General features: G+C 54.5%; 3 protein-coding genes across 3 annotated transcripts; all 3 read left to right on the top strand.

Moving 5' to 3' along the window:
• Positions 1 to 2,524: 2,524 nt before the first annotated feature.
• On the top strand, positions 2,525 to 10,914 carry strn (striatin, calmodulin binding protein). Its single transcript, XM_086156147.1, has 17 exons — positions 2,525 to 2,732; positions 3,294 to 3,397; positions 3,924 to 3,997; positions 4,124 to 4,205; positions 4,816 to 4,968; positions 5,044 to 5,131; positions 5,219 to 5,381; positions 6,136 to 6,228; positions 6,798 to 6,905; positions 6,976 to 7,258; positions 7,333 to 7,380; positions 8,944 to 9,065; positions 9,154 to 9,321; positions 9,394 to 9,534; positions 9,604 to 9,705; positions 9,773 to 9,859; positions 9,944 to 10,914. Exons 1-17 carry the CDS (start codon positions 2,553 to 2,555, stop codon positions 10,111 to 10,113), a joined length of 2,166 nt encoding a protein of 721 aa, XP_086012273.1. The 5' UTR covers positions 2,525 to 2,552; the 3' UTR covers positions 10,114 to 10,914.
• A 298-nt stretch (positions 10,915 to 11,212) lies between these two features.
• Positions 11,213 to 13,951, top strand: btbd3a (BTB (POZ) domain containing 3a). The gene is made up of 4 exons (XM_086156667.1): positions 11,213 to 11,786; positions 12,046 to 12,136; positions 12,227 to 12,345; positions 12,536 to 13,951. The coding sequence occupies exons 1-4, from the start codon at positions 11,641 to 11,643 to the stop codon at positions 13,566 to 13,568; spliced, it is 1,389 nt and encodes a 462-aa protein (XP_086012793.1). The 5' UTR covers positions 11,213 to 11,640; the 3' UTR covers positions 13,569 to 13,951.
• Positions 13,952 to 14,101: 150 nt separating this feature from the next.
• On the top strand, positions 14,102 to 16,835 carry acaa1 (acetyl-CoA acyltransferase 1). Its single transcript, XM_086156670.1, has 11 exons — positions 14,102 to 14,272; positions 14,701 to 14,794; positions 14,907 to 14,964; positions 15,036 to 15,115; positions 15,211 to 15,253; positions 15,325 to 15,423; positions 15,513 to 15,593; positions 15,668 to 15,858; positions 15,932 to 16,111; positions 16,185 to 16,386; positions 16,478 to 16,835. The coding sequence occupies exons 1-11, from the start codon at positions 14,171 to 14,173 to the stop codon at positions 16,563 to 16,565; spliced, it is 1,218 nt and encodes a 405-aa protein (XP_086012796.1). The 5' UTR covers positions 14,102 to 14,170; the 3' UTR covers positions 16,566 to 16,835.
• The last annotated feature ends 3 nt before the right edge of the window (positions 16,836 to 16,838 follow it).

Below are 16,838 nucleotides of genomic sequence, written 5' to 3'. Positions count from 1 at the left end.
TCGCACCTGCAGAGCGACGGCGGGATTCAGGAACCAGAAAGTTATGGCTACTTTTGGAAGTATTTCTGTATAATGTTGTTTTCTTCCAGTACTTTTATTATTCCCAGTTCATTTAGCTGATTATCAGGTGTTATTCATTTTAATTTTTATAAATGTCTTCTTCATGTAGACCCGACACTGTGCAGACGTGTTGATGACAGGGAGAATGGTTGAATGTCTCTATAAGAAGCCCTGCGATTGGTCCAGGATGACCAATCTCAGCCAATCACAGCTGGGATAGCAGCCCCTCGATGCTGAGAGCAGGATTAATTTATTTACAATTTGCTAATTTTCAAGCCTTTTTTTAGTGCATTGGTATTTCTTTCTTCTGACATTTAGCTAATTTCTTGTCATTAGAATATTTTTTTTGCAAACATCAATTTATTTATTCTTATCTTTAAAATGATTTCTTACGGTTTGGGGAATTTTCGCTAATATTTCTAAATTCTTCCAAATATTTGCATAAATTTTTGCTTCTCTGACAATGTTTTTCTGTCAAAATCTATGAATTTTGTTTTAATATTAAAGCATTTTTACGAGTGTTGAAAGAAATGTATCGCTAATTTGGCAAACGTTTTTCAAATACATTTCTGAATTACTTTCCCTAATGTTTAGCTCATCGCTTAGCAAAAAAATTGCTACATTTTTTAAAAATGTAAATATCTTTGCAGAAATGTATGGTAATCTTTAGTATTTCTTTTTTTCTATTTCTATTTTTTTTTCTAATATTTGTTTGCATTTTCGCAGATATTATTTCATTTTTCAAGTATTTTAGCTGCCATTTGTGTATTTGTTTATTTTGCTGATATTTAACTTGTTTCTTTTTTCAAATATCCATGAAATTATTTCTATTTTCTCTTATAACTTCCTGCTGAGAGAAGAAGTAGTTATTGCTGACTGTTTTTTTTTCATGAATATTTTAAGTTCCCTGAAAATATTTGCACAATTATTTGCAATCTCCTGACCAATTTCTCTCCAAAATCTGCACTTTTTTTTTATTTTATTAAGATAAATATTTAGATACATTTCTGCAGGTGCTGGGAGAAATTTACAGATAAATTTGCAATGTTTTTCTGATATTTCGGTTATTTCTTGTAAAAATTCCAGGGGCTGTTTCGCCAACCTGTATAGATCATTTTCTCCCTCCTGACTTGTCCATCCGAGCATACAAGTCATCGTACGCTCTTTGTTTTGCCTTTGCTATCTCTATCTTTACCTTTCGCCGCATCTCCCTGAACTCCTGTCTGTTATCTTCAGTCCTCTCAGTATCCCACTTCTTCTTCGCTAACCTCTTTCTCCAGATACACTCCTGCACTTCCTCATTCCACCACCAAGTCTCCTTATCTACTTTCCTTCCAGATGACACACCAAGTACTCTTCTACCTGTCTCCCTGATAACACTAGCTGTTGTTGTCCAATCATCTGGAAGCTCTCCCTGACCACCCAGACCCTTTCTCAACTCCTCCCTGAAAACCATGCAACACTCCTCCCTTTTCAGCTTCCACCATTTTGTCCTCTGCTCGGCCTTTGTCCTCTTCATCTTCCTCGTCACCAGAGTCATCCTACAAACCAGCATCCTATGCTGTCTGGCTACACTCTCACCTACAACTACTTTGCAGTCACTGATCTCTTTCAGGTTACCTCGTCTATACAAGATGTAGTCTACCTGCGTGCTCCTACCTCCGCTCTTATAAGTTACCCTATGTTCCTGTTTTTTCTGGAAAAAGGTGTTCACTACAGGCATTTCCATCCTTTTTGCAAAATCTACCACCATCTGTCCCTCTGCATTCCTATCCTGGATACCAAATCTGCCCATCACTTCTTCATCCCCTCTATTGCCTTCACCGACATGTCCATTGAAGTCTGCACCAATGACCACTCTCTCATTTCTGGGAATATTCTGCATCACTTCATCCAACAGTTTGATGACCAACATTGGTACCGATGACCTAGACTCTAAGTCATCGGTACCAATGGCGGTGGTTGTGAACGTGGTCCTCCACCGATCCGGTACAATCTGGTTATTATTACTGATTTGAATGTATGGTTTTGGCAAAAGTTTTACCCCGGACGCCCTTCCTGGTGCAACCGTCTGCATTTATCTGGGCTTGGGACCGGATCAGGGAGACACCGGCCCGTGTCGCCCTGAGGCTGCATTGAGTAATACACTTAAAACAAAAATGTCTTATTAGTATTATTAATGTGATCATTCAAGAGAGGAGTCTTGACGTAAGATAAGATCATTAATCGTGGCCAAAGGGGGAATTTGAATGTGGCAGGTAACAAAAGACATTAAACAATAGCAATAAATACAAATAGAGACATTAGAAATGACGTTGACAACAACAGTAGAAGGATAAAAATGCAATAAAAGTGTATATTTAAGTTCTGGTCATGTTTTTTCATCGCGTCAGACGTTTTATTTTGGTTTTATTTTGAAGGAGCCAACCGGATATCCGGTGCGCCATTGCTTCCGGTGGCTTGACGGCCCGCATCCTCCCGGAGCGGCGGCCATGGACGAGCAGGCGGGGCCCGGCGTGCTCGGAGCCCCGCAACCCGCGGACGGCGGCGGGTCGGCGGCGGCCACCGTGGCTCTCTACAACATCCCGGGGATCCTGCGCTTCCTCCGACACGAGTGGGCCCGTCACGAAGTGGAGCGTGCACAGTGGGAGGTGGAGCGCGCCGAGCTGCAGGTGAGCTGCGCGGTCATGCTCCCGGACCGCGTTGACAAATGTGATTGTTTCCGGTTTTCCGTCCGCCGGTCGGACCTCCGGCCCGGGAAAGCACCGGAGGCGCCGCGGCCCGCGGGGGCGAAACCATCGGCGCGGTTCGGCGTGAATTTCCCCCCCGAAGCTCCCGCGGCTTTGGCAGAACCCGCACTTCGGGACTCCCCGCATTGCGCGCTCCCGCTGTGTTTTGGACTGTGACGCACATCGGCGCTCAAACACGCACTCGGTTCGGAAAACCGCGCAGCCGAATGTGCGGGGATCCTGCGGGAGGCGGGGATGACGCAGAAATGACGGGCGCTCAAAGCGGAGTTCCGGATGCTGCCGCGGGGCTGGTTCCGGTCTGGCCACCCTGGCGCGGGGGTGTGCATCCATTGTCGGACAATCTATTACAACCTCAGTTATCTGTCCGATAATGGAGTCACGGAGACCCGCCGTTATTGATCAGAGTTGATCGATCTGAAGCCGGTGATCAGGAAGAGGAGGCCGAGGGGTCTCAGCATCCTGCTTGTCCTCCGCACCCCCCAGGCCCAGATCGCCTTCCTGCAGGGGGAGCGGCGAGGGCAGGAGAACCTGAAGAAGGACCTGGTCAGGAGGATCAAGATGCTGGAGTTCGTCCTGAAGCAGGAGAGGTCAGAGGTCATAGGTCATGAGCGCTGCACGGTTCGCACCGATGATCCCTCACTTATCGACGAGAACCCGCACCCATTTGCTAATCTTCTCATGTCTGTTTTTATTCATATTTTTAGCCCCTGTCTCTTTTCAGGTCTGTTTTTTTTTAACTAATTATAATTTTTCACATTTCATCCCTATTTAGGTCATTCCATCTTTCTATTTTAAACACTCCAGGGTTGTAATTAGTCGTTTTAACATTTCATCCCTATTTAGGTCATTCCATCTTTCTATTTTAAACACTCCAGGGTTGTAATTAGTCGTTTTCCGCTGATATTTAATTGATGTAAACGGAAGCGCTTATTTAAACATCACATTAGCTTTAACATCCATCGTGCTACACTGATAATGAGCTGGTGATCAAGGCTGGTTTGTGAGAGATCTTTGTGTATGTGTGTGTGTGCGCGTGTGTGTGTGTGTGTGTGTGTGTGTGTGTGTGTGTGTGTGTGTGTGTGTGTGTGTGTGTGTGTGTGTGTGTGCTCACAGATCCAAATACCACAAGCTGAAGTATGGGACGGAGCTGAACCAGGGGGAGATCCAGGCTCCCAGCTACGACTCAGGTGAGAAGAGGCGCTCCATGCCAGCCATGCTAATGATGCTAACGATAGCGTGCGCGGCTAGAGGGGGCGGAGCCACGCTTGATTGACAGCAGCTGAAGGCGCGGTCGTACCTCCGTTTCGTCTCAGATGAAAGTGATGGCGAGGAGACGAGTCCTTCCGACGGCGGCCATCAGCTGAGCTGGAGGCAGGGACGGCAGCTGCTGAGACAGTGAGCGTGCGCACACACACACACACACAGGACAACCACGGTTAAAACTGATTGTAAACCTTACAGTGTGTGTGTGTCAAGCCGGTCTCTCCCAGTAAACTCGTCTTTGATTGGCTGTTTGTACACAGTGCACTCACACACACACACACACACACGGAGGTCTATGCCATTTCCATGGAAACCGTCTTCAAATTCAACCTACAAACACTTGTTTTGTGCGAGTGTGTGTGTGTGTGTAAGTGTGTGAATGGAGGATTGTGCGGCTGCTCATGCGATGGCAGAGGCTGGTACGAGAGTGTGTGTGTGTGTGTGTGTCGGGTATAAAAGCCAGCGCTCCGGCGAGGCGTCGGGGTGAAGCGACCGTGCGCTGTGCTCTGTGAGGGCCGGCCTCTGATTGGACGATTCGGACTACATGGTGATTTTCAAAGTGAGGTGTGTCTTCCTGTCGGCGGCGGCGAAGGTGTTTCCTTCCTGTCCTTCGGTCTCGGTGTCTCTGATGACTTTGTGTGTTTGAAGGTGAGTTTGCGGGTTCTTGTGCGGCGTGTGTGTGTGTGTGTGTGTGTGTGTGTGTTCTCTGGAGGCGTCCAGCTGTGTCGTCCTGCCCGCTCAGGTACCTGCAGGAGGTGGGCTACGCCGACGCCATCCTGGACGTGAGGAGCCGGCGGGTGCGGGCGCTGCTGGGCCTGGGCGGCGAGCAGCCGGCGGACGCCGCCGTCAACGGTGCCCGGACGCCGTCGCCTGAAGACGGCGGCGGCGCGCTCAGGTACCGTGGGAGCGCCGGCGGGCGGGGAGACGGCGGCCGGGCGGCGGTTGAAATGTCGGCCGTCTTGTCCGGCAGACGGGACGACGCCGCCGCCATGTTGGACGCCTTCAGGTTCATCGAGAGGGAATTGAGCGACGAGGGGGGGGGGCGCCGTCCTGGAGCCGTCCGAGGTAACACACACACACACACACACACACACACGTTGGTGTGAATGGTGTTCTGGAGGTCCTGTGGTCGTGTCTCGTCTCAGCTGCAGAGGACGCCGTCCTCCTCGACCTCCTCGACCTCTGACCTCAGCGACGACCCCGACACGGAGGAGGCCCTCAGAGGCTTCGACTTCCTGTCCAGCGCAGACGTTCTGGAAGGATCCACAGACACACACGGCCGGGAGCAGCAGTGGGACGACACACAGGGTGAGACTGTGACACTGGACAAGTGTCCTGGTGATGTTGCCGCTGATTTGAATTCTCACACACACACACACACTTATGCACACACATACACATTCATGCATACACACACACACAAACTTATGCACATACTCACACTCTCACACATAGACACACACACACATAGACACAAACTTATGCAAATACACACATACTCTCTCATACATACACACACACACACTTATGCACATACAAACACTCTCTCACACATACAGACACACACACACACACACACACACACACAAACTTATGCATTCGCGCAGACACACATGCTCACACACACACACACACACTTATGCACACACAAACATACACACACAGATAGACACAAACTTATGCATACAAACAGACACACACCTACCCTCCTCACACACACACACACACACACTCACACGAACTTATGGACATACACACACATAAAACTATGCACACACATAGACACACACACACACACAAACCTATTCATTTGTGCATGCACACACACACACACACACAAACTTATGCATTCTTGCAGACACACACACACACACACACGTACAAGTACACACACATGTACGACACGTGTGCCTTTTCACTGTTTATGTTCTAAAGTCCAGCTCCCGCCCGCCCGGCTCCGCCCCCTTCTCCACCGTTGCCTAGCAACCCATCCAACCCTCCCTGCGCCCGCTGGGACGGCGCCTCCTCCCAGCGCTGACGAAGGACCTTCTCTGTCCTCCAGAGCGGGGCGTCTCCTGGGACGTGGACCAGGGTCTCCTCACCCAGCTCAAGGAGCAGTACCGCCGGGAGCGCCGGGGCAGGAAGGGCGCCAAGAGTAAGGACCGCACTTCCTGTCGGCGCTTCATCGCCATCCGTCCACTTCCTGTCCGTCCTTCACTTCTGTCTGCCCACTTCCTGTCTGTCCTTCACCTCCATCTGTCCACTTCCTGTTTGTACTTCACCTCCATCTGTCCTCTTCCTGTTTGTCCTTCACCTCCATCTGCCCACTTCCTGTCTGTCCTTCACCTCCATCTGTCCACTTCCTGTCTGTCCTTCACCTCCATCTGTCCACTTCCTGTTTGTACTTCACCTCCATCTGTCCTCTTCCTGTTTGTCCTTCACCTCCATCTGCCCACTTCCTGTTTGTACTTCACCTCCATCCGTCCACTTCCTGTCCATCCTTCATCTTCATCTGGCCACTTCCTGTCCATCCTTCACCTCCATCCACTTCCTGTCTATCCTTCACCTCCCTCCATCCACTTCCTGTTTATCTTTCCCCTCCCTCCATCCACTTCCTGTCCATCCATCACCTCCATTTGTCCACTTCCTGTCCATCCATAACCTCCATTTGTCCACTTCCTGTCCGTCCATCACCTCCCCCCGCTCCTTCCTGTCCTCCTCCAGGACCTAACCGCTCCAAGCTCCAGGAGATGCTCTCCAGCCTGCGAGATGCAGAAGATCAGTCTCCCCGGCGTCCCTCGGCTCCCGGCCTGACGGAGCGTCCAGATGAAGGTAGGACCTCCCTGGTCCGATGAAGGTCCGGGCCGCGCTCCTCCTGAGCTCCCGCTCTCCTTCCGGTCAGAACCCGTGACGAAGGTCCTCCCGGCGCCGTGCGACCCGGTCCCGGGCGAGCCGGCGGGGCCGGCGGTGTCGGAGGAGGCGGAGGAGGCGTGCGGGCGCAGGAGATGCGAGCTCCTCCCTCAGGACGCCGTCCAGAAGACCTGGAGCCCCGGGTTCTCCTTGAGGAGCCACCTGGACTCGGTGCGAGGCCTGGCCTTCCACCCGCTGGAGCCGCTCCTGGTCACCGCCTCCGAGGACCAAACCCTCAAGCTCTGGAACCTCGGCGGCGCCGCGCCGGCCAAGAAGTGAGGGGGCGGGGCTACGGGACGCCACGCGGGCTCCGCCCACAAGTGTAACCCCGCCCCCTTTCTGCTCGCAGGTGCGCCGCTCTGGACCTGGAGCCCGTCTACACCTTCAGGGCACACAGGTCAGATCCATCGCCTGATCGGCTGACGATCAATCACACGCTCATCGATCACCTGCTAACCGATCGACTGCTAACTGCTAACTTTCATTGATCACCTGCTAACTGATCGTCTGCTTACTGCTAACATTCATTGATCACCTGCTAACTGATCAACTGCTAACTGCTAACATTCATTGATCACCTGCTAACCGATCGACTGCTAACTGCTAACTTTCATTGATCACCTGCTAACCGATCGACTGCTAACTGCTAACTTTCATTGATCACCTGCTAACTGATCGTCTCCTTACTGCTAACATTCATTGATCACCTGCTAACTGATCAACTGCTAACTGCTAACATTCATTGATCACCTGCTAACTGACTGCTAACTGATCTAGTCATTGATCACCTGCTAACTGATCAACTGCTAACTGCTAACATTCATTGATCACCTGCTAACTGATCACCTTCACGTAGATCACCTACTCATCGATTACATGCTCGTTGATCACCTGCTAACTGACCATCTATTCATTGATCTCGTACTCATCAATCACCTGTTAACCGATCAACTGCTAATTGCTAACATTCATTGATCACCTGCTAACAGACTGCTAACTGATCTAATCATTGATCACCTGCTCATTGATCACCTGTTAACTGATGACCTGATCATGGATCACCAGCTAAAAATTGACCTGCTGATTGATTATCTACTCATTGATCACATGCTAACCAATGACCCGCTGGTTGATTATCAAATGTTAACTGATCAACTGCTATCTGATTATCTACTCATCGATCACCTGCTCATTGATCCCCTTCACATGGATCATCTACTCATTGATCACCTGCTAACTGATCATCTACTTATCGATCACCGGTTCATTGATCACCTTCACATGGATCATCTATTCATTGATCACCTACTAACTGATCATCTACTCATTGATCATCTACTTATCGATCACTTGCTCATCGATCACCCGCTGATTGATCATCTGCACATTGATCACCTGCTAATTGATCCCTTACTCATTGATCACCTGATCATTGATCATCTACTCATTGATCATCTACTCATCGATCACCTGCTCATTGATCACCCTCACATGGATCATCTACTCATCGATCACCTGCTAACCGATCATCTGCACATTGATCACCTGCTAACTGATCCCCTTCATATGGGTTGTCTATTCATTGATCACCTGCTAAAGAACGACCTGCTGATTGATCACCTGCTCATTGATCACCTTCGTTTGGATCATCTACTCATCGATCACCTGCTGATTGATCACCTGCACATTGATCACCTGCTAATTGATCATCTACTCATTGATCACCTGTTAACTGATTATCTACTGATCGATCGCCTGCTCATTGATCACCCTCACATGGATCATCTACTCATTGATCACCTGCTCACTAAGCTCATGGTGACTGATCCTCAGCTTATTGATCGCCTGAACCGAAGTGAAATATTCCCCGATATGAACCCGTGGCGTGAGGGCGAGGAGGTCGTGTCGAGCCGGCGCCAGCCGTGCGCTGAGGTAGTTGTCTGGTTGTCTGGTCCTGCAGCGGCGCCGTGCTGTGCGTCACCATGAGCGCGAGCGGCGAGCAGATCTTCAGCGGCGGGGCGGACGGCAGCATCCGGAGCTGGAACACCCCGGGCCTGAACGCCGACCCCTACGACTCCTACGGTACGTTCGGGGTCGCCGGCGGCGCCCGCCCGCCCTCCCGCCCGCCCGCCCACCCGCCCGCACGGCTGAAGGTGTGGTCCTCCCGCAGAGCCGCTGGTCCTGCGGGCGGCGCTGCGAGGCCACGCCGACTCGGTGTGGGGGCTGGTCTACAGCCACGCCCACCGCCGCCTGCTCTCCTGCTCCGCCGACGGGACGGTGCGTCTGTGGAGCGCCGACGACGCCTCGCCGTCGCTCGCCGTCTTCAACCAGGGAGGAGGTGAGCTCCCGCCGACGCGTGTTTTCGCCACGTTTCGTCAGACGATCGACGGCTGACGGCGTGCGTCGTCAGAGCTCGGCGTCCCGACCTCGGTGGATGTGGTCGGCGGTGACTCCGCCTACATGGTGACGGCGTTCAGCGGCGGCCATCTTGGCCTGTTCAACATGGAGACGCAGCAGCCGGTCCTGAAGCTGCAGGCCTCGGGGTCGCCAGGTAACCGGAACCGTCCGTGACCCCGAAGCTCCGGGGCGCCGTGACCCGCTTTAACCTCTTCCTGTCCAGACGGCGGCTGCCGGATCCACAAAGTGCTGAGTCATCCCACGCTGCCCGTTAGCATCGCGGCGCGGGAGGACCGCCACATCCTGTTCTACGACAACAACACAGGTGTGTGTGTGTGCATATGTATTCATGTGTGTGTGTGTGTGTTATTGACCTGTGTGTGTGTCTGCAGGGAGGCCTCTCCACTCCATGGTGGCCCACCTGGACGCCGTCACCTGCCTGGCCGTGGATCCGAACGGACTCTACCTGATGTCAGGAAGTAGGTCCTTCACGCCGCCGCTCTGGTCCTTCCTGCTTTGCGACCTTCTTGTCACCGTGGCAACGCCCCCCCCCCTCCTTCCAGGTCACGACTGCTCGGTGCGCCTGTGGAACATGGAGACCAAGACGTGCGTGCAGGAGTTCACCGCCCACCGCAAGAAGTTCGACGAGTCGGTCCACGACGTGGCGTTCCACCCCAGCAGGTGCTACGTCGGCAGCGCCGGCGCCGACGCGCTGGCGAAGGTCTTCATCTGACCCGGGGTCGTCGGGGACTCGGGCCCGATGTGCCTTTCCTGGGTGCGGAGAAGGTTCTGGAGCAGGAACCTTCTGTTGGACCTGCTCCGGAGGTCACCTTCGGATCCTCGCCGTCCGTCTGGAGTCATGACATCGTATCGGCATCTCGGTTGTTTATCACTGGCTAATATTTATTTTATTTATTGTATCACAGATCTTTGGTGTTTATTATTTATATAATATTTAGCTATTTATTCATCTTTATTTAATGAATTACGCGGTTGGTTATTCTTATCTTTATTTGTCTTACTGTAAAATTGTTTTCATTTATCTATGATCTGATATTCAGCTCTTAGTGGTTTATCGCTATTATATATTTTATTTATTCTATAATATCCAGCTCTTTGTTGTTTTCTTCAACCTCCAGAATTTTTTCCCATCTTCTTCTACCTTTTCCTGCTCTTCTTCTCACCTCCTTCCCTCTGACTTGTCGCTGGTCTGGATTTTCCCGCTGATATTCAGCTGATTGACGGCCGCTTCCTCTCCTGGAGGTTGGCTTCTTCTCCAGCCCGTCTCCTGAGGAATCAATAAAACCAGAGGAAACGGTGACGGACCTGCAGAAAGACCAGGATGGGCCTGGTTCTTCTGGTTCTGCTGGTCACCGAAGTGCAAGTTGACTGACTTTTCTCCCCAAAGTGTCAAGAAAAGCCAGGAATGAGTGAAGATGCTGTTTTGTGGTGGAGGTGTCTTGTACTGTAAGTCATTGATCATTGATCAATGACATCCTGAAAGATGCAAGTTGAATAAAGTTGTTGAGTAAAGTTTCTCTTCAAGTACTCAGGTGTTATTCTCAGATGTTGTCCTCCTAGTGAAGATCAGCACCTGCAAATCGCTCTGGATGTAGATGGTTATCGGATAATCGGCAGGGAAGATCTGATTTAGGAAACCAGAGGAATGCAATCTGATTTGCTCCTTTGAGAAGATGAGAAGAAGAAGAAGAGAAGATGAGATGATGATGAGAAGATGATGAGAACCTCCTCTTCCTCAAGTCTGAAACGCTGCAGTTCCACCTTTGTCCACTAGGGGGCGCCATTGCATCACTTCCTGCTGCAGGAGCCTCAGGCGAACAAGAAGAAGAAGAAGACGGAGGCTGTAAACAAACTTCCTCAGCCTGTCGGTCCGTCCTAATCGGCTTCGTACGCCGGTAGGAAATAACCGCTGACGATTTACCGTAGCTGTAGAGCTGGCGAGCACCGGGGCAGCTTCGACAACCGGGCGGACCGCTAGCGTGGGAGCGGCGTAGCGAGTGACCGCGGATTAAAGTTAACAGGCTAGCTAGCTTAGCTAGCTTAGCTTTGCTAAAGTTGCTAACTATCCACCCGGGGTGTTAGCAGCCCCCGGACACCGGCGAACCCTCCTGCCCCGCCCCGCCGCTCCGGCGGAGCAGCAGAACCGCCGCTGTCCGTCGGGAGTGCTGGGTTGGGCCAGGAAGCGGCCGTCCCGGTCCTGGTCGCCGCCATGCCCCGGCCCGCCGCCTGACCGGTGAGGATGGCCGCGGAGCTGTTCCCCAGCAAGAAGCTGGTCCCGCCCTCCTCCATCCAGCGGTACCAGCAGCAGAACCGGAGCAACAACAACACCAGCTCGGCCCGGAGCTGCTGCAACTGGCAGGGTCTCTACCCCACCATCCGGGAGAGGTGAGGGGTCGGGGATCGGGGGATCAGGGGTCAGTCTGGAGGGGGGAGAAAGCCATCCCGTTTATCTTGAACCACGTTGGTCCCGAATCTGAGTTCTTGCTCATTGTGGGGTTATTTCCGGGTAGTTCTCTGCTCTCTGTCTGCCTGCTGTCTATGAAGGTCCAGGTGAGCCCCTCTGGAGGTTCCGGGAGGAGCTCCTCGTCCTCCTCCCGGACCAGAGGATGTTGTGTTTGCTGATCGCCGCTGTGTTTCCCTGCAGGAACTCGGTCATGTTCAACAATGAGATGATGGCGGACGTCCACTTTGTGGTCGGGCCTCCCGGCGGGACGCAGCGGGTGCCGGGTCACAAGGTATCAGCCGGGGGTCTTCTCTTCTTGTTTAAAACAAAACATTTGTGAAGTTGACGTGAAGACGGCTCGTGTTGACCCTCCTCCCCGCAGTACGTCCTGGCCGTGGGCAGCTCCGTGTTCCACGCCATGTTCTACGGGGAGCTGGCCGAGGACCAAGACGAGATCCGGATCCCGGACGTGGAGCCGCCGTCCTTCCTGGCCATGTTGAAGTACGTCTGTTTCCCGCCGCTTCTTCTCCTTTCTGTCCGGGACTTGCTGCGACTGCTCTGTGGAGGAGCGTCCGAACCTTCTTGCCCTGTCGGACTCTCAGACCGCTTCCTCTGCGCTCGTCCCCTCAGCTTGATGACACATGCCGAAGCTGTCGTCAAGGTAACGGGTGTCTGTGTGTGTGACCTTCAGATACATCTACTGCGACGAGATCGATCTGTGCGCAGACACGGTGCTCGCCACCCTCTACGCCGCCAAGAAGTACATCGTGCCTCACCTGGCGAGGGCCTGCGTGAACTTCCTGGAGACCAGCCTGAGCGCCAGGAACGCCTGCGTGCTGCTGTCGCAGAGCTGCCTGTTCGAGGAGCCCGACCTGACGCAGCGCTGCTGGGAGGTGATCGACGCCCAGGCCGAGCTGGCGCTGCGTTCCGAGGGCTTCTGCGACATCGACGCGCAAACGCTGGAGAGCATCCTGCGGCGCGAGACGCTCAACGCCAAGGAGATGGTGGTGTTCGAGGCGGCGCTGAGCTGGGCCGAGGCGGAGTGCCAGCGCCGTGACCTGCCGCCCACCATCGAGAACAAGCGGCTGGCGCTGGGGAAGGCCATCTACCTGATCCGCATCCCCGCCATGGCGCTGGAGGACTTTGCCGACGGCGCGGCGCAGTCGGGCGTTCTGACGCTCACCGAGACCAACGACATCTTCCTGTGGTTCACCGCCGCCAAAAAGCCCGAACTCTTATTTTGCTGCAAGCCGCGCAAAGGCCTGGCGCCGCAGCGCTGCCACCGCTTCCAGTCTTGCGCCTACCGGAGCAACCAGTGGCGGTACCGCGGCCGCTGCGACAGCATCCAGTTCGCTGTGGACAAGCGCATCTTCATCGCCGGGTTCGGTCTCTACGGCTCCAGCTGCGGCTCGGCCGAGTACGGCGCCAAGATGGAGCTGAAGCGCCAGGGCGTGCCCATCGCGCAGCGCATGGTCAAGTACTTCTCGGACGGCTCCAGCGCCACCTTCCCCGTGTGGTTCGAGCACCCGGTCCAGATCGAGCCCGACACCTTCTACACGGCCAGCGTGGTCCTGGACGGCAACGAGCTCAGCTACTTTGGCCAGGAGGGCATGACGGAGGTGCAGAGCGGCAAGGTCACCTTCCAGTTCCAGTGCTCCTCGGACAGCACCAACGGCACCGGCGTGCAGGGGGGGCAGATCCCAGAGCTCATCTTCTACGCCTGAACCGGCGGGATGCCCTACACCCGGATAGGAAGCTTTTTGGTTCCTCTCAGTTACAGGAACCCGCAGAAGGTGCTCCTCAGAAGCTCCGGAAGCTTCGCAGGAAGCAGAGGCTGACACGATGGGGTCACCGAACATGTCAAAATAAAGCTTTTCTTCTTAAACAGTGGAATACACACATTCCTGCAGGTGTAGGACCTCTTCTGGTGCTCTGGGTCTCTGAAGACTCCAGTCGAACCCGTGTCAAACGTCCCTGTGCTTTTCTTCTGAAAACCCAGCCCGTGGAAGTTTTGTATCTGATCCCAAGAGAAAAAGATATTTTTGTGAAAGTAGCCTTAAAATGTGTTGTCACGGTTCCAGGTTTGGAAATAAAAGTGTCATAACCAGCTGCCTTCGTGTCGTTGTTTTTTTAAACTTTTATTTTCTTCAATTCAAACGAGGCTCGTTTCCGGCTTGAGAACGTAAACAGGAAGTAGACCTGCAGGTTGAACCATAAGCCCCTGGATCGGGAAGCTCCGCCCCTTCTTCCATAAAAAGGAAGTGACGCCTGAAAAACAAAACAGCTTCCGGTCAGGTGACCTGGACCCCGGAACCGTACCGCCGCCATGCACGGCTCTCCGCTGCTTCCCGCACAGCCCCGCGATGACGTCGTGGTGGTCACCGCTCTCCGGACCGCCATCGGGAAGGCGAAACGCGGGGCGTTTAAGGTACGGGACGGGGGCGAAGTCCACTTCCGGTTCGCCTGCGATGTCGTATCACACCCACTTCCGGTTTCCAACAGCGACGGGTTGTATCTTCGACCGTCTGCTAGTTAGCCTCAGCAGCTAACTATGTTTACCGAGGAGAGGAGCGACTTCGGTGGACTTCCTCTTCGGGCTGCTGCTTCAGCCAATCACCTGCTTCCGTCTAAGCATTAGCCAATCACCTGCCTCCATCTAACTTCCTGGTCTCCTATAACCCCAGCATCCTTCTCCCCATCCCACCTCGAACTCCAAAGCATCTCAGTGTGACTTGTTCTTCTCCGTCCTCCTCACTCCCAAACACCAGCCTCCACCTGGGTTCTTCTCATCCATGTGTTTTATATAAAATCTTATTTTGAACTTTGAGAAGAACCTGATGGACGTTCTGGTTCAAGGACACGACGCCTGACGAGCTGCTGTCTGCGGTGATGGCGGCGGTGTTGAAGGACGTGGGGCTTCCACCGGAGCAGCTGGGGGACATCTGCGTCGGTGAGACCGGAGCTTCTCATGAACTTCACCATCTCGATCGGCTCCGGCCAGGTCTTCTCTGCCGGTGGCTCGTTCTTCCAGTATCTCCTTCAGATCGGTCCCTTCTCCGCAGGAAACGTCCTTCAGCCGGGCGCTGGAGCTCTGATGGCCAGGGTGTCCTCCTTCATGAGGTCAGACCTCCTGCTCCTCCACCTTCTCACCTGAGGTTTCACCTGACCTTTGTCCCCACCTCCTTCTGCAGCGGCTTTCCAGAGACGGTCCCGGTCTACACCGTCAACCGCCAGTGTTCTTCTGGCCTGCAGGCTCTTCTCAACATCGCAGGTGAGCAGGAGACCAGGAGACCAGGAGACCATCTCCAGGAACGTGCAGGAGGAACCAAGAGTGACCAGTCATGTCTTTCCATCTCTCATCTGCAGGAGCGATTAGGAGCAACTCCATCGACCTGGGCCTCGCCTGCGGGTCAGTGAACGCACCACACACACTAACACACACACACACACACACTGAGCGCTGTGAATGTGTGTGTGCAGGGTGGAGAGCATGTCTTTGAGGGCCGTTGGAGATCCAGGAGATCTGAGCTCCAGGGTGACCGAGTGTGAGAAGGCCAGGGACTGTCTGATCCCCATGGGGTGAGGCTCCGCCCACGCCGACCTTTGACCCCCAGCTTGAAGAACACGTTCATGTCCGGTATGTGTGTGTGTGTGTGTGTGTGTTGCAGCATCACCTCGGAGAAGGTGGCTGAGAGGTTCGGCATCTCCAGGGAGAAGCAGGACGCGTTCGCCCTGAGCTCGCAGCAGAAGTCAGTCACATGACCGCCCTCGTTCGACCCCTGACCTCCACGTGACCTCCACGTGACCTCCATGTGCTCCTCAGAGCCGCTCGGGCTCAGGCCTCGGGCCTGTTCGACCAGGAGATCGTCCCCGTGGCCACCCGCCTGCTGGACGCCGACGGCGGCGAGCGTCAGCTGACGGTCGCCAGGGACGACGGGATCCGCGCGGGGACGACGCTGGAGGGCCTGTCCAAGCTGCGTCCGGCCTTCACGCCAGACGGCAGCACCACGGCCGGTGAGGAGCTCGTCCTCGCCGCCTTCGCGTCACCCGCCGGTCCGTCGCCGTGACGATGTTGTTTGTCCGCCAGGAAACTCCAGCCAGGTGAGCGACGGCGCGGCGGCGGTGCTGCTAGCTCGCCGCTCGGCGGCGGAGGCCCGGGGCCTGCCGGTGCTCGGCGTGCTGAGGGCCGGCGCCGTGGTGGGCGTCCCTCCGGACATCATGGGCGTGGGACCCGCCGCCGCCATCCCCGCCGCCCTGGAGCGAGCCGGTAGGTAACCGCGGTAACCGGCGAAGCCGACCTCGGGGTCGGGCGAGTGACCTCCGGCCGCGTCCCCCCGCAGGGCTGACGGTGTCCGACGTGGACGTGTTCGAGATCAACGAGGCCTTCGCCAGCCAGGCGGCCTTCTGCGTGGAGGAGCTGGGGATCCCCGCGGAGAAGGTCAACCCCAACGGCGGCGCCATCGCGCTGGGACACCCGCTCGGCTGCACCGGCGCGCGGCAGGTGGTCACGCTGCTGCACGAGCTGCGGCGCCGGGGGAAGAGGTGGGTCTCCGTCACCGCGCCGCCGCCGTCGCTTCCCGTCGGGGTCGAGGGAAGGTCAGGCTGACCTTCTGGCGTTGGCGGTCGTCCGCAGGGGGTACGGCGTGGTGTCCATGTGCGTCGGGACGGGGATGGGCGCCGCCGCCGTCTTCGAGTACCCCGGGCCCAAGAGTCCACTCTGACGGGCGCCAGAAGCTCCGCCTGCAGGATGACGTGAAGGTCCACCTTCTGACATGGACGCCGCCTCCTGGTCATGTGATCTCAGCTCTTAACACACACACACACCTGGTCGCTCCTGATTGGCTGTAGGTCAGAGGTGAAATGAGGCCCGCATGGGTTTAGTTTCCCCCGGTTGCTGTCTGACAGGCAGCCAATCAGTGCCTCCGCGACTTCCATCCCGGTTAGAACACGGCAGAATCTGCCGGAAGCTCGAATAAAGAAGTGGAATCCAAGCC

This window comes from Fistularia commersonii, chromosome 12 (genome assembly GCF_037954325.1).
Source record: "Fistularia commersonii isolate RoL2024-O1a breed Wild chromosome 12, RoL_Fcom_v1.0, whole genome shotgun sequence".
Classification (NCBI taxonomy): domain Eukaryota; kingdom Metazoa; phylum Chordata; class Actinopteri; order Syngnathiformes; family Fistulariidae; genus Fistularia; species Fistularia commersonii.
This window is presented reverse-complemented; position numbering and strand designations above follow the sequence as displayed.

Bases quoted from the DNA above. Each gene is read 5' to 3' on its own strand.
- strn (XM_086156147.1), top strand. From the start codon at position 2,553: ATGGACGAGCAGGCGGGGCCCGGCGTGCTCGGAGCCCCGCAACCCGCG. The intron at 2,733-3,293 runs GTGAGCTGCGCG...CGCACCCCCCAG, and splicing joins TGGAGCGCGCCGAGCTGCAG to GCCCAGATCGCCTTCCTGCA. The intron at 9,860-9,943 runs GTAGGTCCTTCA...CCCTCCTTCCAG, and splicing joins ACTCTACCTGATGTCAGGAA to GTCACGACTGCTCGGTGCGC.
- btbd3a (XM_086156667.1), top strand. From the start codon at position 11,641: ATGGCCGCGGAGCTGTTCCCCAGCAAGAAGCTGGTCCCGCCCTCCTCC. The intron at 11,787-12,045 runs GTGAGGGGTCGG...GTTTCCCTGCAG, and splicing joins TACCCCACCATCCGGGAGAG to GAACTCGGTCATGTTCAACA. The intron at 12,137-12,226 runs GTATCAGCCGGG...TCCTCCCCGCAG, and splicing joins AGCGGGTGCCGGGTCACAAG to TACGTCCTGGCCGTGGGCAG.
- acaa1 (XM_086156670.1), top strand. From the start codon at position 14,171: ATGCACGGCTCTCCGCTGCTTCCCGCACAGCCCCGCGATGACGTCGTG. The intron at 15,116-15,210 runs GTGAGCAGGAGA...TCTCATCTGCAG, and splicing joins GGCTCTTCTCAACATCGCAG to GAGCGATTAGGAGCAACTCC. The intron at 15,859-15,931 runs GTGAGGAGCTCG...TTTGTCCGCCAG, and splicing joins AGACGGCAGCACCACGGCCG to GAAACTCCAGCCAGGTGAGC.